The sequence below is a fragment of the Vipera berus genome (genome assembly GCF_964194415.1).
Source record: "Vipera berus genome assembly, chromosome: 1".
Lineage (NCBI taxonomy): Eukaryota > Metazoa > Chordata > Lepidosauria > Squamata > Viperidae > Vipera > Vipera berus.
Window position 1 is genome coordinate 120,805,363 of NC_138202.1, and position 21,502 is coordinate 120,826,864.

Genomic DNA, 21,502 nt, shown 5'->3' on the forward strand with positions numbered 1-21,502 from the left:
AGCCCTTGCTGATCTACCCAAGATTACCAGAGATATATTAGAAGATCGTAGCTTGTTTTCTCCTCTGAATGTAGAGCAAATAGCAGAAGGCAAGCTTGATCTATGAGGCGATTGCTTGATATTCTTACTAGCCAACTAACTTTCCAATTAAAGTTATATAATCAGCTTCTCTACCTTATATTTTTTCTAGCCTGGTGGATCTTAAAAGGTGATCTGAAGACTCCTGGGGGTCACTGAAACCCTTGAGGAAGCCTGCAAAGTCAAATATTCTTATATTTCTCAGCTTTAATACCTAGTACAGTGCATATATTGAATGGCGTATTGGACTAGAATCCTTTTTTCAATCATTTTTAAAAACGTCAGAGGGTCCTGTGAGCAAAATGTTTGAGAACCCCTGGTCTAACCCCATCCTGTCTTAGAAGAGTCAGTCTTGACCTGCTTGAATTCTTGAGACAAGAATCCCCTAAAATGTACCTGGGGGGTTTCAAAGTACATCTCTCTTTCATCCACAGTTAGCTTGAAGGTGTTGGGCTGGGGAGCTCCAAAGAAGATAATCTGCTCATACTGGAAAGTTTCCAGAGGCTTTGGCTCCCCCCGTTTGTACAGGGACACGTTCTCTGTATTGACACTGAGCCAGAGGTCATTTGGAAAGCCCCCTTCTTTGCACTATAGGGAAAAAAAACAAGATGTGTTAGCAAACAGGGATGGCATAACCGAGGAAGCTACATTTGGTCAAAACTGGCAGGAAGCACACGTGATGAGTAAACAGATCTTTTCCCCGCCCCAGCCTCAGGCCCCCTCCGACCACTAGTCTTTTACTACTAGGGCTTTTTGCAAATGTTTCTCAAAACACCAGGTGAAAAGTATTAAATTAAAACAGCTTATTTACTCAGAAATATGCCTTCCTTTAATACAAGGACTTCTCCTACAAAAAAAAAAGGAAAGAAAAAGAAAAAAGAGAGCCAATTGTTTTGGGAGACGAAATTATCTAGGCCTTAGCTTGTTCTACACTTTGCACTGAGGGTTTCTAGCCACTGATGTCACTTTTTAAGAGTTATTAAATGTGTGGGATCAATTGGGAAAGGAGCAACGGAAACTGGAAAAGGAAGGAAGATGGACCTTGAAAAAAATGTTTGGCAAGTACAAACCTATCCTTTGAGGATCTCTTTCAGACACACAGACACACACACAGACACACACACACACACACACACACACACCAAGTTACTAGCTCAGGTCTGTATGTTCTGTACACCATCTAGTGCCCAACTCTAGCAACTGGACTCAACACACTTTCCTGTCCCAACAAAAATAGTCCTTTATCCAGACAGAACATCGGAAGTGTCCCTGTTCAGAAATGATATTATGAAGAGCCACTATTGTAACTGAAGCAATGAATTGTGAAAAAACCCATCCCTGTTAAAATCCCAGCTTAGTGCAGCGAAGTGGAAATTTGAATCTGGAACTCTCCAGTGGTCTATTGAGTTCTTAACTTCTATGTTGCGCAAGCTCTTCAGCAAGTTATTGAAGAACGGGTACTGTTCTTAACAGGGATAACACAACAATGTAAGCTTTTTTTTAAAATAAAAGATGCTGAAATAACATGCATAAGAGATACTTCAGAAGCCGTTAGGTGCAAGAATTATCTACGGACATTTTGAGCAAAGGGGCATAGTCGGAATTTTTAGAAAAATATCCTGGGCACATGACAAAAAAGTAGCCATGTGAATTCCACATCACAAAGTGACTTTCATAGTGGCCACATCCAGTCACAAAACAAAGATGAACAGGTGATTCCAGAAATCAAATAACTTCCCTATGACCCTAAATACAAAAGGTGTTATCTGAATCTCACAATGCAATATAAATCTAGAATCACCCAACATGCACACTGTATGTTCACCCCCAGCTTCCTTCTTTTTCTTACTGCCACCCCAGTTTTTTTCTTTACCTTGTCCCTCCTTTCCTTCCTTCCTTGGCAGCTGGGAATACTGAAAAAAGGCAAAACCTTTGTTTCATGCTATGTTTCCTTCCTTGGATTGTTTGTCCAAATGGGACCCAGAGCTAGAAGATGTCAGGTGGGTAGAGGCCAATATTTCACATACACACCAAAACCAATTAACAGATTGTCGGGGGGGGGAACACAAAACATCAGGAGGACACTTGGGCTACGGGTGGAGGTATGCACAGAGATAGTGCTGCTGATGCGCATCGCAGTCCTTTACCCCACGCCTGCTTCCATGTCTCTCTTACCTCAACGTCGAAGAGGGTGGAGCCATAACCTGACCATTCCTTCATGACTGCCATGTAAGCCACCATGGCCTGTTGCTGTAGCAACCCCTGCAGTTTGTTCCACTTTTCGGTGATGCTGGCCCGAGCTGCTGAGAGTTCTTCTTTCACCCACATCTCTGCCATCTGTTCCTCTTCCACTTTTTGCTTCTTCACCGAGCCTGCCTTGAAGCCACGCTTCAGAGTGCCCTCCAGGAAGCTAGTCCGCCTTCTCTCCAGAACCTGGCTGCTGGAACCGCTACTTTTCATTGACTGCAGAATTTTTGACTTCAGCCGGTTCACTGGATAGACGCCATCGAGGAACCAGGAGATTTTGGAATAGTCCCCATAAAGATACTGCAGTCTCAGCGATGCCAAATGTTGCAGGGTCTCCTCTGGCCCGGGGAAATGGCCGTCAATGAGACTTTCATGAGCCTGTTAAAGTCAGAAGTAACAGTTATTCCCAGCCTTTTATATTTGTTTATAGTGCCGTGCCGTACGGTATAGTACAGTAAATAGTATCACATTTCAGGACATATATCTCACTACTACTACTATTTTATTTAATTCCATTTATATCCCGCCCTTCTCCGAAGAGTACTACTACTACTACTACTAAAATGTGCAAAATTTGAGCTTGCAGCTATTAGGATGTTCAACAGCACAGAGGCTCTCCTGACTTTGGAATTCCATCTTACCATAATTACAATATTATAATTCATGTCTTGTTTTCTCAGGTAAAGTAGATCATATTTGGTTTGTTCGCAGCAATGTGCCAAAGCAGGCTAATTCTTTTCATCTCAGTCTGATCCATCTGAACACCAACCACCTGATCTGTTGATGTAAAACCTTTGGCCCAGTCAGCTCCTAATCCAGTCGTGGTCAATGCTCCTGGCAGCGCATACTCTCACTAACTGCACCAAGGACTCCCGTTTTAGGGAATATGGAATTCCCATCTACGCTTTCCAGTTCTGTCTTGTTTTTTTATAGCCTTCCCACCAATGGAATGCAAGCAAGCCTTCATCACTTCATTGCCCCCTTTCCCACTGGCTGCACACAAGGCAGAAATAGCTTGAGGAGATGTGTTCCGATGTTGAACATCTCAAGCTCTTGGTACTGAACTCTGAAATGGAGACATGTTTTTCAGCTTCCTGATAGCTCCAATTTTTTTTTGGGTCAAGGAATAATGGATGTGCTTTAAGAGCTGCCCATTGTTGATTAAGTTTGGGCATTTGCTTGTCACTGCTGACAAGGTGAAGATAGTTTCACCTAAAACAAGCTCCTTGGGCTAAAATGAAACCTCTCCGAATCCCACTGCTGATTAAATTTCACCATTTGCTAACATGCTACATCCATCCTTGACCCAATTAAGTTGCATGAATCAAGCTGCTTAGTCTGTGTCATAGAAGGCTTACCTGCTCAAACATAAAGGCAAATTCCACTCCCTCCTTGGGAACATTTTCAACATCAAGAAAACAATACAGTTTAAAATACAGCTGCCAATGGCCATCCACATCCTCTTCCATGGATCCAGCAAGTCTAGACACATAGGAGGAGAGTTTGGGTCACAGACCAAGAAGAAGACTTAAGATGTCACAGGGGTGTTACTGAAAACCATTTCTTGCAACTCTTTCCACAACATTTAGAAGAACTCAGCCCATGGTACACCACCACCATTTTCATATCACTGCAAATAGTAGCATGAGTAGAGACAAAGCAAGTCGTTAGATGCTAATACTGCTTGTGGCAAGTGACTTCAGGCATTATAGCTAATGGAGTAGCATAAGGCCCATGTCTGGTGTGTGTGGGGGGGAAGACAAGAAACAGAAGGAGCTTAAAAACACTTTATCCTCCATTTTTCAGGACACGTGTATAACTGTGAGTACAGATTTAGATATATGAAGCATGGTATTGCAAATGAGCCACAGCTTTCTTAGAAAGAAGCGAAGACTAAATTCTTAGCAAGAAACAAAAGACTAAAATAGAGAGCCTGAATAATTTGTATGAGTATTTTCACACTATGGACACTCAACTTTACAGCTATGTCTTACACACTTGAAGTCCAAGTATAAGTCCAAGATTTTTCCTACCTCTCAAACTTGGCCAAAACATCTGCTACAATCACCCGGCTCTCAATGGCTTTATCTACATGCTTGTTGCGCTCAAAGAGGGCAAACATATTCCGGCTGTCTTCCATGGCCAGCCCCCGGATCAGCTTCTCTACGACCTGAAAGTAGAAATAGAGAAGGCAAGAAAGTTGAGGCCGACCTAGTTACTCTATCCTTGTTCAAAAACGGAACCAGGCTATAAGACGTGATTGGGAAAGGCTACAAAGAGCCTTGGTGGAGCAGTGGGCTAATGCCTCCTTAAGTAACACCAGCTGCCTGCAATTAGTGCAGGTTCGAATCCCACCAGGCTCAAGGTTGACTCAGCCTTCCATCCTTCCGAGGTAGGTAAAATGAGGACCCAGATTGTTGGGGGCAATTAAGCTGACTTTGTAATAATGCCGCTTGGGAGTGTGTGAAAGCCCTAATAAGCAGGCATATACATAGAATGAAGGCTACTGCTAAGCACATTTGATTTGTGCTTTAGATTGTAAGCCGCCCTGAGTCTTCGGAGAAGGGCGGGATATAAATGGGATTAAAATAAATAAAAAATACAAACAGATTGGACAAAGGATGTACATTTTGAGACAAGAGTTTCTAAGGGACTGGCCTGTACATGGGGAGGGAAGACAGAGCCTCCTTTTCCAATTTTTAATCCTTTCTTGGATCAGTCGGTGAAGAGACAGCAATTACAGAGTTCCTAGGCAGCCCAACTTTCCAAAAGCTTCTTCTATAGTCTTACCTCCCCTGCACTGGTGTGAGAATTGATGGTGATCTGACAGGAACCTCCTCCGTGGCAATAGACAGTAGTGGTCATTTCCTGCCGAGCGATAAGTGCTTGTATTTCCTCCTGGGAGGGGACAAATTCTCTGCTCTTAGTTCTCTTCAGTGAATCAGTGATGAACTGAGAATACCGGTCTACTTCCGTGCCCAGAAAGAGATCTTTTACTCTGGGATGAGAAAAGAAGAGGTAGAGTGCCCTATAAGCCACGTTGATCCAAAACCCTGGGCATCACGGCAGGAGAGAGGCCAAACTCATTCAAAGGCCGTAAGTTACTTATCACCTACAAGGTGACTGTCCTTTGATTTAAAGAAATTGTACTAATTTCTGCATCTCCCTCCAGAGGGCATTTAGTTTTCTGACTACAGGACTAGTATTTTACATTTTCATTTTTAAAGCATCGGGGGGGGGGGGGGAAGAGGAGAACTACGTAAGAGTGTTCGAGGCAATGAAAACGAACCGCATTTTGAGGGGTTTCTCTTTTTAAAACAATATACAGGACATAAAAGCACGGATCAGAATCTCTCCCAGCATCTGATCTAGTTTTAACTTTCAGCTGTGATCTACACCGGGGGGGGGGGAATAAGCATTAGTGTGCATAGAATACCTCTTACCTTCTGAGATGAAACTTGAGGTAACGCAGGATTCCCCTGCTGGGGAGGAAGGTACAGCTCATGCAGGTCATGAGCTGCCAGTGATGAAGATTACCAGGGCTGTTGGGCTGTGGCACGTGATTGGTTTGCTTGATCAGCTGACAATAGACTTCATCGCGGAGGCCCCTGAGATCATGGCAGGTCTGAAGGATGCCCTGGATAATGGGGATAGGGTCAGACACTGACTCAATTTCCTGAAGGGAGTTGAAGATCTTCATGGCTTCATCCTGAAGACTGCTGTAGCCCTTCTCTTGCTGCACTGTAAGGGGAGAAGAACCACAAGAACAAGGCAAGGGAGAGGACAATCAGTACAGTACCTCCTTTGGAACTGTTTGTCAGGCAGTTTTAGGTTTAAATACAATAAGCTTATGAAAATTACATATAGGTCCCTCAGGGGGTTGCAAAATACAGTACTAATGTCTGTTCTAGCCGTCTCTGAATTGGTATCCACCAGATGTCTAAAACCACAAGGGGTTATTGGGCTACGATAGATGAAATTTATCACATCTGGACAGTGGTAGATGAGGGAAGGGGGCTCTACCCATGCACTGCAGTCACACAGAGTAATGTGCGTAGTCTCTCTCCTAGAACAATGTTGGATTCTCCACCACCTTCTCTTTTCCATCTGGAAAGGCACTAGATTCTATTTTGCTATGAAAAGCAGAAAAAAGACCACCTGAGCTAAGAAGATAACTGATGCAATAAGAAATATAATAAAACTGATTTTATTCAGCTTGGAAAAGGGAACCAAATTATCAGCATAATTCACGAGGGCTCTCCTCTGTCTGGGTGAGATATAGTTTAAATGTTATTACTATTATTAATTGCTTTTTTTAAATCCCATTTATATCCCGCCCTTCTCCGAAGACTCAGGGCGGCTTACAATTTAAGCACAAACCAATGTGCTTAGCAATAGCCTTCATTCTATGTATATGCCTGCTTATTAGGGCTTTCGGGGGCCCCCAAGCGGCATTATTACAAAGTCAGCTTATTGCCCCCAACAATCTGGGTCCTCATTTTACCTACCTCGGAAGGATGGAAGGCTGAGTCAACCTTGAGCCTGGTGGGATGCGAACCTGCACTAATTATTAATGATTTTTTATCGTTTTGAAGACAATGGTGCTCCATCCAGGACAAACTTAGCTAAACTCACTACTAAATCATTGTTTTTTTTCCCTTATGCCTACTTATGAATTTGTCCCACCAAAATCAGTGGATTTTGCTTTTTAAATCAAATATCCATAGGACTGCACTGTTCATTTTTACAGTCTTCTCAATATGAGACTTGATACTCCATAACTTTGCCCTGTCTACCAGCTACATTTTGACAACTGTTTCTTTTGCACCTTCTGACTTGGTTCCTCAAACCTCAAAGCCATAGTTACTTACTGTTGATCCCAACATCTCCATAAGGCAGTGGCAGCAGTGGTGAGTGCAAGGGATGCTGGGTGTATCTCAGGATGGGATTCCTTCGGTAGATTTGTTCTACCACTTCAGAATTTGTATTATTTTCCTGAGGTAAACAGTAGGGGGCAGGGAGAGAGAAGGAGAGTGGCAGAGATGTTTCCAACGGCTTCACCTTTTTCCTCCAAATATACAGGGTGTACCAAAAGCCAGCCCCCCATTGGTCCAATCACAATACATTTTTCCAGAGAAAATATTATTGTTAATATTGGAAGGTCATTACTTTTAATTACGTTTATCATTAGTTGAACCAGCAATTGTCTATGTATGACATGTATGATGTACTAATGATATAAGGCCCCCGATGCAGCCTTTATTATGTGGTACATAACACACCATGAGGACTCTACTACTGTAGGCAAGGTTTGTGGTGAAAAATGCATATGTATGTAGCTATATATTATTATCAAATGTCTCTGATTTAGTGATGGGGTTGGGAATAAAAAAAGATCCATACATTAAAAAGTGCATTTGTGATTAAAAACAAGAAAGGCGGTTCAGAACCCGGAGTTCTGTTCATATCCAGAAGGAGACTCAACTATGGCTTCTGAGTAGAGCTCAGTTAAGCCTCGGAGGAACTTACCTTAATGTCAGAAATAAGTTGCTGTGTGGGTGTTTCAATGGGAACTTTGCTGTCAATGACTCCTTGGATGGCAGAGGCCCAGCGCATGGCTTCATTCAACAACTTGGTGTAGAGGTGGTATGAATGCTTTCTGCCATGCACAATGATGTTCCAATAACCTGCTGGCACAAAGACAACCAAGATGAGTGTGTCACTATTTCAGAGCAGTAAATAATAAGCAAGGCAAGGGAGAAGATGGGAAGAGGAGCTACTCAGTCAAGACAGTAAGGCAATTTGTTCTCTTTAACTGCGGTGTGCTGTAATATTAAACGTGCAGCCAAAGGGCACTGAAAGCTATTGATTCTGCTATCAGAATGCTAATTAAAACTTCTTTCATTAGGACCGTTCCATTACTCACTGAACATGGAAACCTGTTTCGCTTCAAGAAACCAGTGAATGAAATATTAAGATCTGCAGGATGCACAATATTGGTTCAAGAAACGTCTGGGCTTCTCAACTATGAATGCAGAGCTAAGATCTAATTATATTGTTCTGTTTTTTTTTCTAGCCAAGCATGGAAGGTAAGCAACTTGTTAGTGAGAAGCAGAGCAAACCGTTTCTCCTAGCAACTTAATTTTCTCTCATACTGGATGAGAAGAGACTTCATTCTACTAAGCCAGCATTCAAGGAAAATGTAAAAGACTGTTCCATTTTTTAAAATGTGAATGACTATGTAAAAGAAAGACCAATTGTATGCCTGAACCAATTTAAATAATGATACAATATGTAAGAATGTGTGTTTTAGTGTAAAGAACTCACATCCCCCACTGTTCTGATGTATACTATTAATTTAGCTAGTGCTGTGTGTCTTCCAGATTTACTTTTTCTAGTCTGATATTATTGGCATATATTTTCCAATGTTGAGCTAAAATTGTCCTCATGGTTATCAGCATATACAGGTAGTCATTGACTTACAACAGTTCATTTAGAGACGTTCAAAGTTACAATGACCATTATGACCATTTTTCACATGACCTTTGGGGCATCCCCAGGATCATGTGATCAAAATTCGGACGCTTGGTAACTAGTTCATATTTATTATGGTTGCAGTGTCCCAAGGTCATTTGCGCCCCTTCTGCAACCTTCTGACAAGCAAAGTCAATGGGGAAACCAAGTTACTAGCTTATCAACTGCAGTGATTCACTTAACAATTGAGGGAAGAAAGGTCGTAAAATGGGGCAAAACTTACTTAACAAATGTCTCACTTAGCAACAGAAATTTTGGGGTCAATTGTGGTCGTAAGTCGAGGACTACCTGAATGTTAACAAACTATGATTTAGTCTATTTCTAGAGTCTGGATGCACTATATCTGCAACGTAATTATACTTTTCCGACAATAACTGTATCCTTTTATAGTATAAAAGGTACTTTAGGGTGAGGGTGTGGATAAAGGCGAGATTGCACTCATTGCTGCATTTGTGGAATTCCACGTTCTCATCAAGCTGCTTTACAATAGATTCTTTTAATTTTGTTGTGTTTCTTTGTATCATAAACATCTGTGAAATCTGTTCACAGAAAATCTGTTGGCTATATTGACACCTTCTGACATGCTGCTATTCAAGGATTTGTTTTTAGTATTTATTTTTCGTTTTTCTTCTTCATAAGATCACGTGCACTTATTTTAGATAATGATAAACAATGGTGACATTAATATAAGTAATAATGTTGATTATTTTATAATGATTTACAATTATTTCTGAAGATGATGAGTTTAATTTTATATATTTAAATTATTTAATCAACAAACCTTAAATGTTATAACTATAAATTCTCTATTTACTGATATTATTTTTCATGCACTATGTTCGTTCCCACCTTATTTTATTGTTTAAATATTTTAAATAAATAAAATAAAAATTTGCCTATTCCTGCTCTACATGCAGCATACAGGCATTTGCCCACCGCATGTTATACCCATGTCCAATTATAAATGCAGACATATTTCTAGCGATTTATAATTGCACATAATGAGTGCAATATGGTCCTCCAAAATTTTTGCAGGTGTCAGAAGAACTTGCAACTTCCTTACATAGTTCTTACCAGTTTCTTTGAAGATTCTTTCATCGGGCTGAATCACTGAGCAGAGGCTATTGAGAACAAGGGTGCCAAGCTTGGTTGCGGTGCGTTCTGAAGACTTGTAATAGTCCAGGGCAGTGCTGGTCAGTACAAACCAGCGTTTCTTCAGCTTCAGGGACAATGTCTTGCTGTTGCTCTGGACCTCCTTATGTAGCCACCCTGGCAGAAAATACAGGATCCATGAAACCAGCAACAGAAAACTTGTGCTCTTTTAGTACATCTGCTCCTGGCTGCTGATGTGGCTGTGGTGAAGCATCACAGATCTTCTTTTTCTTCTTCTTTTTTTACTTTCTGGCTTCACCTTCTGACTTTCTACTTAAAGTAACTGCACTAAAGGTTGCACTATATGATGCTGCCAGAGCTGTAGCTGGCTTCCCTACAGTTTGGGATATAGTCTTCTCTAAAAGTTTCCACCAAGTAATCATTCTTAATGTGATGAAAGAGGAAAATTATTAATCCACGGGGAATAATTACTTTTCATGTATTTTAATTATATGAATTTATATTAATATGACTGCCCAACCCCCAAAGCTACGTTTTCTTGAACTAAGCAACATTTATTTATTTATTTATTTGAGTTTCTATGCAACTCCAATCCAGAGAGATTCTAAGCATCTCACATTCCTTTCTTTTGGTAAAAAGTCCAAAATATCAAACCAATATCACTGATGAAAAAACTATCAATAATAATAAAAAAATTACAAACAAAAACAAAACATCTATGACTTCCTGAGAAGCAGTAACAACCCAAACACAACCAGGGGAGGGAGCTTTATATTAAGGTTAGCGTGTTTTGTTCAGTATTATTTCTACAAACATACATACAGCTGTCATGTAACTTTAAAGCAATGCTCACAATACCCCTGCAGAGCTTTTCAGGAGGTTGCCAGATGACCACCTAATGAATTCCTGGCTCAGAATTTAATAGCTTTGTATCCAGCTGCTGCCAGCGCTACTCTCTCTGTAGGTGAGATTAAGCTGGGTTATTATTCTAGTGACTGGCTGAAAATGGCACTCTAAAAGAATCTTTTTACTACCGGTAGCAGAATGTTTCATCTTTCCGCTTTGCCGGGACATAAAAGAAGCAAAAACCTGATAATTATTCAATTGATAGTTGCTATTTTCAGCCTTTCTTATTTTTGATGTCTTCCAGAAAAGAACTATACTTCCCGCACCTATATTGGCTGGGAATTCTGAATTGGAGTTCAACATTTCACACTAAGAAATGATTTAGCTGATTGTCTATGGAGATTCTCAATCATCCAAGTCATGGTTGTCCCAAACGTGCTATTCCAAAAGACAACTGGACTTTCTTGTTTTGTTTTTTTTCCTTGAAAATGTTTTGCTTCTCATCCAAGAAGCTTCTTCAGTTCTGGAGAAACTGAAGAAGCTTCTTGGGTGAGAAGTGAAATGTTTTCAAGGAAAAAAAAACCAAGAAAATCCAGTTGCCTCTTGGAAAAGCACCTTTAGGATTTAGCGGACTATTTCTGCCTTGGTCATCTCTGCATCTTCTTTTTTTTTTTACCTCTCACAATAAACTCCTGTCCATCAACCCTGGATTCGCCTTTGGGCTTCTGTAGGAGAGAGATCCAGTGGTGCATCTCTTCAGGGATGTCACTGTTGCAATGAATGACTCTATTTGCCGTGATGATCACAAAGGAATTTGGCCTGCAAAGTAGAAGGAAGGTGCTTCATCTCATCCTTGCCGTAGAAAGCTCGCTGTACTCACCTATTTAACATTTACAGACTTTACTTCCTGGGAAGAGAAGTGAACAGCTCTACTTCCCAGGACTGAAAGCAGAGATCATGACGTTCACAAACATACTATACAAAGGTTTCTGACCTGGTAGGCATTAAACTAATGATTACACAAATAAATAAACTGTAAAGGTCCAAAAAGGCAGAATATTTTCCCCATAGACTAAACCGTTAATAAGAAAACATGCACGATGTAGGTTGCCCTCTTGTCATTTGGGGAAAAAAGTATGTTTAGTATTGCCTCCATTATTGGGGGAAATATATGTTGTAAATACCAGGAGCTGGGAAAGATAAGGTTTGAACTTAATATTAATATTGACCTCATGTCCTGCTACTGGGCTTCCCACAGTCATTGAGTTATGTGGAACAAACCTGGAAGTTGAGATAGTACAATCATCTGATCCAGCCCATTAGTTTTTATGTTCTTAAGCCTAGCAAGCGCTCTCTAACACAGATTCCTTACTTTTTAGACATTTTTTTCAGAGAATCAGATAAAATGGGATTGTCCTGACCAAAACGCTTGGCCAGGATAACTTGCATTGACTCTCCCATGCCCAGACAGTTTAACTGTGGGCTAAACATAGACCTCTATTACAGAAAGTATGTCTTAACCATCGAAACATTTCAGTTTATTTAGCTGCATCATTCTAATCAACACTATTATGTAAAATAACACCTTTTCTGAAATCCAAATCTAAGCTGATGTTATTGAGCTTGAGTTTATGCTTCTTTTTTCAAGGATGTAAAAAATCAGGAATCCTGTAGCACCATTTATATCAAATTTTGCTTTTCAAAGGGCGCTACCAATTTTTTGTCACCATAGACCAGGGCTTTTCAACCAGTGGTACGGGTACCACCTGTGGTACATTGGCACCTGGCAGGTGGTACGTGACCATCCCAGAAAAGTGGTAGTGGGGGAGGGGAATGAGCTGAACTGGTGGCAGCACCACACAAGCATAAGCGAGAGATGGCTGGAGCTAGGCAACTGGTTGTACTCAGATGTTGCCATATCCTAAAAGGGGTACAATGGGTGAAAAGGTTGAAAAGCCCTGCCATAGACCAACATGGACCACTTTCACCTCCTCCTCCTCCTCCTCCCCCTCCCCCTCCAACAGCCTCCTCCCCAGCTGCATATGTGAAGGGCTTTTAAAGTTCAATCCTTCCAGAGATCACTATGGGATGATTGCAGAAGAACGAAGACATGGCTGGCTCAGTAATTCTAGGAGTTGAAGTCCACGAGTCATAAAAGAGCCAAGGTTGCCTACACCTGCCCTAGGGGGGTTCCCAGGCCCATTGGCAAAACCTTCAAAAGAAGGTCAAAATGTTATTTTGGTCTGCAGAAGAGGGAGCCACCCAAGGAAGGGGAATTGTGCAATTATGCTTCTCTAACACACGCATTTGAGGGATTACACACTATGCAGATTGTTCCAAACAATCTGTTGAGGAACAAAAACAGTTCTAGCAGCAAAACTGTAACCTAAAGTAACAAATATTACTAAGAGGTGAGCGGTAGGTTTTGGCATCAATGACTATGCACTAAAAAACACCAAGTCCCTTGGAAAGATATTTAAAATGGGTGAAGACAATTTAAGCAGTTCTTTGTTGCAATTATAGTTTATTTAAATGCAGGTAGTCCTCGACTTACAACGGTTCATTTAGTGACCAAAGTTACAATGGGACTGAAAAAAGGGACTTATGACTGTTTTTCACACTTACGACTACTGCATCATCCCCATGGTCACATGATCAAAATTCAGATAGTTGGCCACTGGTTCATATTTATGACGGTTGCAGTGTCCTGGGGCCATATGATCAGCTTTTGTGATCTTCTGACAAGCAAAATCAATGGGGAATTCAGATTCACTTAACAACTGTGTTACTAACTTAACAAATGCAATCATCCACGTAAGAACTGTGGTAAGAAAAGTCATAAAATGGGGCAAAACTCACTTAACAAATGTTTCACTTAGCAAGATAAAATTTGGGCTCAATTGTGGTTGTAACCCAAGGACTACCGGTATGTGATTCATAAATTTAAATGCATTTCCCTATTATAGCATTGCTTCCATACTACAGTAATGTTAGAATTATAGAAGGGAAAAAAACCCAAGGAGAAAACAATCACAATATGATTAAATACAAAACGTACCTGTCAGGATTATCAGATGCACAGACAGAATCAATAAGCCCAACATCAAGGGTTCCCTTTAAAATAACAACACGAACTTATTTTATTTATTTTATTTTATTTTATTAAATTTATATACCGCCCTTTCCCGAAGGACTCAGGGCGGTTTACAGGGCATTTAAAACAACCAATACAAAAGTTAAAAACAAATTTAAAAAGATTAAATCATCCCTAGAATTAAAAACCCCAGTTAAAAATTCTCAGCCTGGGCCGGAGAGCTCAAAGAGCCAGGTTTTCAGGTCCCGGCGAAATGTGTGGAGGTCGGGGGCAGTCCTAAGCTCCACGGGCAGCTGGTTCCAGAGGGCAGGCGCACCCACAGAGAAGGCCCTTCCCCTGGGCGTTATCCGCCGATAGTCTTTTACCGGCGGCACCCTGAGAAGACCCTCCCTGTGGGAGCACACTGGACGAAGGGAGCTTGATGCCGGCAGCAGGTGTTCCCTCAGATATCCCGGACCCAAGCCATTTAGGGCTTTATAGGTCATCACCAGCACCTTGAATCTCACCCGGAGGGCAACCGGAAGCCAATGCAGCTCGCGGAGCAGAGGTGTTACATGGGAGTATCGGGAAACCCCCATCACAACTCGCGCGGCCGCATTCTGCACCAGCTGAAGCCTCCGAGTGGTCCTCAAGGGCAGCCCCATGTAGAGAGCGTTGCAGTAGTCTAGACGGGAGCTCACGAGCGCATGAGTGACTGTGCGTAGGGCATCTCGGTCCAGATAGGGTCGCAACTGGCGGACCAGGCGAACCTGGGCAAAAGGCCCCCGGGTCGCAGCTCCTATATGATCTTCAAAATTATAACAGTAAATACAGAGCTGGTGCAAAACTACATATTTTCTGTTCCTACCTTTTACTTTCTCAATTTGTTTCAGCGAACCCGTAATGACCAAGGTGATTAGGAGCTAGCTGGGTTCTTAAATGATTGGAATTAAAGCACTATGTGCCCTACCTCTGTTTCCGCTCAAGATGGGGTATTAGCCTCTTTGTGCATACACGGTACCAAACTGACCCTGCAAACACACTTCTATTCCACGTGCAGAGAATGCACAAAAGGATCTATCGTCAATTTCTGGAGAATTTATATTACACCATTTGTGGTGGCTTGTAGTACCTATTGTTGCATTTAGTGCATCAACTAATGAGCGCTTTTAGTTTATAGTTTTGGACTGAGTCTTCTATGGTGATTCTATGAGATATCCAATTAGACCACTTTGATCAGCAGCAACCTTATTATCACTAAGACATAATCAACTACTGAATTCATGAGAAACGACATAATCTTTCCGGGATGATGTTCTCCTAATTGTTACTCACCACCGCATTCTTTGGATTGGCTTGTTCATCTTGCATTTCTCTCAGCTGTTGCTCTGTGGCACTATGCACATGACTTAGGACATTAAACCAGTCACTATCAAAATAAAATAATAAATAATCAGAATCCATTTTAGATGGCCAGCAATGCCAGGCTTATGTAATTTACCAGGCAGATGGATCATAACAACCCTGAATCTTTCCTACAAAGTTAGCCAATTATTAGCTAGGTGTATATGTTCTATGGGGACGCGGTGGCTCAGTGGGTTAGGACGCTGAGCTTGTCGATCAGAAGGCCGGCAGTTTGGCGGGTCGAATCCCGAGTGCCGCGTAACAGAGTGAGCGCCTGTTACTCGTCCCAGCTTCTGCCAACCTAGCAGTTCGAAAGCATGTAAAAATGCAAGTAGAAAAATAGGGACCACTACGGTGGGAAGGTAACAGCATTCCGTGCGCCTCTGGCGTCTAGTCATGCCGGCCACATGACCACGGAGACGTCCTCGGACAAACGCTGGCTCTTCGGCTTTGAAACGGAGATGAGCACCGGCCCCTAGAGTCGGAAACGACTAGCATGCGTGTGCGGGGGAATCTTTACCTTTTTATATGTTCTATGGAACCTTTATAAAGTATTAGTTTATTCTAAGTTCAACCATCACATTTATCAGGTTTTGCTTTCTATTATGGCTAGTGAATGTGATAATGCATAATAAATCACAAGCTATTAATCAGTTTGCTAGATATAGCCAATTGTGATTTAACCAACAAACTGCCTGGATTTAGATAATACCTAAGTCAGAACAAAAAAAACAACATACGTGATAATGTGATAAATGACTCTGTCACTGATAGATGGTGATTTCCCCCCCAAGATATTGGGTACAGGTCTTTTTCAGTTCTGCTGTGTAAGAATGTTTAGAAGGACTAAATGTGATTCTTTCAATGTAGAATGTACCATATGCTGTTCTCATAGTTTGACACAAGATATGTAGGATATATTTGCAGTCACAGGATAAATGTCTGCATATTTATAGCCCAGTTATAACTCTGGATTGGAAAACAGCTTACAAAAAAGCCAACTGTGAGGCCCAGTTTAAGTACAGTCTGAAGCTGTGGCATAGAACATCCAATTCACAAAGATTAAAAAGGCCATTAATATATTGGCTTCCTTAAATAGATTGCCCAATGTAAACTATAAATTTAAACTATAATATGGCACAAGCAGATTCAATACAGTAGGTACCTTAAGATGATGTAAGTTTTACATAGTAAGCAGACATTATTACTATATTTCACTGTCAGATATTCAAATATTAAGTCTCCTGAAAAATCTTCGGACACTTGAATCATAATATAGCAACAGATAGAAGTGGAAGTGTCTGTAACCATGTGCTACTTCAGCAGCAATTACACATTTTATATGCCAGCTCAATGGAGCTTGTGAATTGCTTGCAAAGTGGACCTTATAGCTCCACAAAGGAAAAAACAGTCAGTATTTCTAGGAATTGCACCTGTAGAGGAAACAGCTCGGACACAATTTTTGTTTTACCACATACCTGGCATCCTCTGGTGACTCCGCCACTATATGGTAAACCCGATCACCTGTCACAATATCGAGGGCATTCTCTTTCTCATGAATATCCACAATTTCCCTGCAAAAAGACCGTGCATTAAGAACCAGACTGCCAAAGCTATCCAATAAAATTTAGCCTTCATCTCTTTGGCATGTTTGGCATCAAGGAAGCTTGGAGCTCCTCTTGTCTTATAGAAGCAGCTCAGGTCATCCTTCCTGGTAAGGTCAAACATACAAGACAGAACAACGGAGGAGACTTCAGTGTGGATTAAGCAAACATTTCATAGTCAGGGATCTAAAAGTGCTTCTTGCTATAGCAGTCACGGGCAAATCCAATGACAACTGAAGATCAAGGAGCTTTCTAAGACTGGGGAAGACAGTTCACATGCAAATCAGGTTGAACCTCAGTCCCCAAGTCGTGTCATATTTCCCCAATAGCACCACTGTCTTGTCTGGATTTAACTTCAGCTTGTTCTAATGCACCTAACCATTATTAAATGCAGGTAATATTGAAGTATACTAAGTGCTTCCTTGGATTAAGGAATAGTAAAGATTAGTATCATCAAAATACTGATAATGCCCCATTCTAAAACGCCAGCAGTTTCATATAGCTACTGACTACTTTGGGGAACAAGATGCAATATGTGAGATAAGTAAACAGTAATATCCCAGCACCATTTATGGATATAAACTGTTGCAAAAATTTATACTCCCAAGACTAGACAATTCAGAAGGATACCACAGTTAGTGGTATCAATAGTTTAGCACTTCCTCCATATTACTATGTATGTTTTTCACCTCAAAATGACTGGCTAATACATTTGTTTTTGGTACAGGTGTAGAGCTGAGTTAACATTTCCTTATATTTGGATACAGTTTGGGGCTTTTCAGTAGCTCCCAAGGCTGATTTTTCAGACAAAGCGGTTAGAAGAATCCAAAACAGGAGTAGGAAAGTAGCCTAATATTAAAGATGGAGCTAATGGAAAGTTAGAAGGAACAGGAGGGTAAAAAGCTCTCTTTACAAGTAATGGACATCATAAAGACAAACGGGAGTCAAATTGACTAGATAGTTTTCAGACAAGAAGAAGAATTTTGCATGAATAAGAACATGGGAATTCAAGAGTTTAAAATGTCCCCTTCAGAGAGATGTCAATTTTCTCTCACAGCATTTGGGCTTAAGATTGAAGTATTCTAGGACTTAGACCCTGAAATTATTTCTCTGGAAGCCAGGCTGCAGAGAATTTTGCTTTTTGCCTTCCAACAGTGAACAAAGAAGTGAAATAATGAATTGGGTTAAATGGTCGAGCCTAGTTTTCCTTGAAAGGAGAGACATAATGGCATTGCCCATACTTTGCTTTCCTGATATCAATGGTTCCTTTCAGCTTTTCTTCACTGTCATTCTCAAAATACATCAGTTTGGCTTCTCTCAGGACAAACCAGCGCCGTTTCCAATTCCGACGAGATAATGTGGACATGCCTCCTCCTTTCTTATAAAGCCAGCCTGATTTTAAGGCCTCCTGTTTGGCTCGGAACCACATAAAGGCCTCATTTTTTAGGACACACCAACGCCGCCTCCAGGGATTCATCAACCCCCCTGCAAGGGAAAGAAACCAAGTTGGAAAAACACCGACTATTCTCCACATTTGCTCCAGCTGTATCTGACCAGACACTGATATATTCATATTTCTGCCCATGCCTGTAAGATTACCCTGAAAAATGAAACAGTTCCTGTATGGTTAAGATCCACTTAATTATTTAAACAATCTATATGGTTGTTCACCTCACTACTGTGATTTTGGGAGGCTGAAAATGAATCAAGATTAAAAAAAACAATTACTAAGCCCGTAAAAAGAATAAGTTACAAAAATCAATATGCATATGGGACTGACAAGACTCTATTGGGCCACCAGAATAGGAGTTACCTCCTGCAGTGGGATACAGACGTGAAAAACTCTTCAGGCCAACAGGGAGTGATCCATCCATAACACTAAACCAACGGGAATAGCTTCCAATTCTCTTCAATTGCCAATAGAAAAAAAATGAAAACTTATATCCCATAATTTATTTACACCTGTACTATTTGTGATTTTATTGAAAAGGGAAATAAGAGTATACAAGTTTCCTGGTTTTTTTTTTCCTACAACACAAAGGACTCATAAAATTGATTACTGTTATTTTTGAGGAAAAAGCCTTTCAGCTATTAGTGCTAATAGCAACTTTGAACCATTACTATACGGTTGTTATAGAAGAAGCTTGCTACAATTGGATAAATATGGCTCACAAATCCAATGTGCCAGTTGTGTGATAAAAAGAGTATAGGATCTGGATTTAATTCCCCCCACCTACAAAGCTCAGCATATCCTCTTTTAGGAAATCCTGAAGATCTAGAGTGCTGCAAATAACACATATATGTAAAAGGAGAGGATTGTCTTAGATTCACTGAGAATATAGTAATGAAAGCATTGCAAATAAATTATAAACCTAAATTGGGAGTAGGAAGCATTATCTTGCTGTCAGAACATTATCTCATCAGTGCCCATGGCTGCTGACCAAGTAACTTGATAATAATAGAGCTAGCTACTAATGGTTTTTGAACTTTAAGAAAAGCCACTGGAGAACTGTGAAAGGATAGCCAGAGTAGACTATGTAGGGTGGATGAGAGCGGCAGCAGGAAGGAGAGGAGAAAAATGCCTGTGGTCATTTATAGAATACCTGGGTGGGTATAGTAAAGGTAAAGGTTCCCCCGCACATGCGTGCTAGTCGTTTCCGACTCTAGGGGCCGGTGCTCATCTCCGTTTCAAAGCCGAAGAGCCAGCGCTTGTCCGAGGACGTCTCCGTGGTCATGTGGCCGGCATGACTAGACGCCAAAGGCGCACAGAACGCTGTTACCTTCCCACCGTAGCGGTCCCTATTTTTCTACTTGCATTTTTACGTGCTTTCGAACTGCTAGGTTGGCAGAAGCTGGGACGAGTAACAGGCGCTCGCTCTGCTACGCGGCACTCGGGATTCGACCCGCCAAACTGCCGACCTTCTGATTGACAGGCTCAGCGTCCCAACCCACTGAGCCACCACGTCCCTTTGGGTGGGTATATATGTATGCAAAAGAAATATCTGGACCTTCTTCATCCTAATATGAAACCCAGTTTACCTACTCACAAAGGTTTAATTTGATCTAGAAAAAATACCGGGACTGCCATTCTGATATTACTGCAAGGCATGCTGAAACTTTAGCAAAGAATTCTTTGAAACCCCTTCTCTAAAAAGATACAACTTTTATAAGTAGAATGAATACAGGACCCAGCAGCAAAAAGAGGAGGAAAAAAAGAATGTATCAACTTAAGATGAGTAATTGCAGAAGCCGACAACCTGCTAACTTCATGGAACTGAAAAAACCCTTTACCCTTCATGTAGAGATAGCTGTGAAAATAGGCAGGCCCAGATCCATTGAACAGAGTGATTCGGCCGCTACAGAATTCTTCATCTGTGTCCATATAAGTATCCCCTTCTTCATCTTTGGTATCTAGAAACTAGGAGAAAAATGAATTATTGTTATCTGGTAACTATGCCACTTCTATTACATGTTAAATTGATTTCCTAGGTACAGTAACAGCTGTACGGAAGTTGCATCAAGACCTTTCTTTCAAGAATTTGTTTTAAAAATGAATGAGAAAAAAATATGACTAGTAGCAAGTTGGACGGACTCAGTGCGGTGAAGGTCCAGATTAGGAATAGAAATTGATCTCCCTGGAGAAATTCTTTTTATGCAATCATCCAGAATCAGATCTGACTTAATGCACATAATCAATTAATTGATCAATCAATCATGGCAGTCATATATAAATAATAGTATAGAAGAAAAATACCAGAGGATTATATTTAAACATATCACATTGTTGTCTAGAATTGTCTGCCTGAATTATATGCCTTGGGAGACCTCTTTTAATAACACAGTTAAGAAAAAAAATAGTAGGGCAATTAATTTGAAAAGGAAATTTAGCGTGAAGTAATTTAGCACTTCCTTTCTTCACTGAAACTTCTATTTGTCCCACAAGAATATTAAACCAGATTTGGATCCAGCAAGGAGGAAGCAAGGATATATTGAGATGGGTGAAAAAAAATAAATATTGAGAGTGACTTAGGAGATTTAGTGCAGGGTTGTCAAACTGCCGGCCCGCGGGCCAGATGCATCATGGCAAAACCGCACCAACCCCACTGCTGGCGATAGAAAAAAAAATCACTATATGTTGTGATACATCACCTGACGTTGCGAGTTATTACTCTATGTAAAAACTTAACACAGAGGCTGCTCTTGCAACAGAATAATTATTAGAAGCAACATTGAACACTGGTCCAAGCTCAAAAGAAGTGTGACTATTTTGATATCAACTTTCTCCTATCATTTTTATAATAGAAGACATTCTTTACCATTAATGGTCCTCATTTGAATACACAGACGTGTGAGCGCACACACACAAGTCCAGTCTCACAGGGAAATATGAAACTGTAATAGAAGAACCCAGTGACCAAATATATAAAAATTGACATGGATTATGCGCGGACTGATCTATGTATTCCCAATATATACTGTATATATTGGACTGAACAAATTAATATATGTGTCTCTGAGAGCATGTGAAAACATAACTTTGTCCTGCCTTTCCTCCATTATGGAACTGAAGCCAATGTTGCTCATTGGACTTTATGGATTACAT

General features: G+C 40.8%; 1 protein-coding gene across 1 annotated transcript in view; it reads right to left on the minus strand.

The window, feature by feature from the left end:
* The window catches only part of LOC308659413 (unconventional myosin-X-like), a 107,176-nt gene that overhangs the window by 2,714 nt on the left and 82,960 nt on the right, over positions 1 to 21,502 (minus strand). The window contains exons 26-40 of the mRNA XM_081312988.1: positions 20,191 to 20,317; positions 18,141 to 18,384; positions 16,774 to 16,869; positions 15,227 to 15,320; positions 13,877 to 13,932; positions 11,495 to 11,637; positions 9,934 to 10,128; positions 7,855 to 8,012; positions 7,197 to 7,320; positions 5,769 to 6,066; positions 5,116 to 5,323; positions 4,359 to 4,495; positions 3,684 to 3,807; positions 2,254 to 2,703; positions 475 to 666 (exon numbers count right to left, since the gene is read on the minus strand). Coding sequence (XP_081169114.1) covers positions 475 to 666; positions 2,254 to 2,703; positions 3,684 to 3,807; positions 4,359 to 4,495; positions 5,116 to 5,323; positions 5,769 to 6,066; positions 7,197 to 7,320; positions 7,855 to 8,012; positions 9,934 to 10,128; positions 11,495 to 11,637; positions 13,877 to 13,932; positions 15,227 to 15,320; positions 16,774 to 16,869; positions 18,141 to 18,384; positions 20,191 to 20,317 — 2,646 coding nt within the window. The remainder of the gene's footprint in view (positions 1 to 474; positions 667 to 2,253; positions 2,704 to 3,683; positions 3,808 to 4,358; positions 4,496 to 5,115; positions 5,324 to 5,768; positions 6,067 to 7,196; positions 7,321 to 7,854; positions 8,013 to 9,933; positions 10,129 to 11,494; positions 11,638 to 13,876; positions 13,933 to 15,226; positions 15,321 to 16,773; positions 16,870 to 18,140; positions 18,385 to 20,190; positions 20,318 to 21,502) is intronic.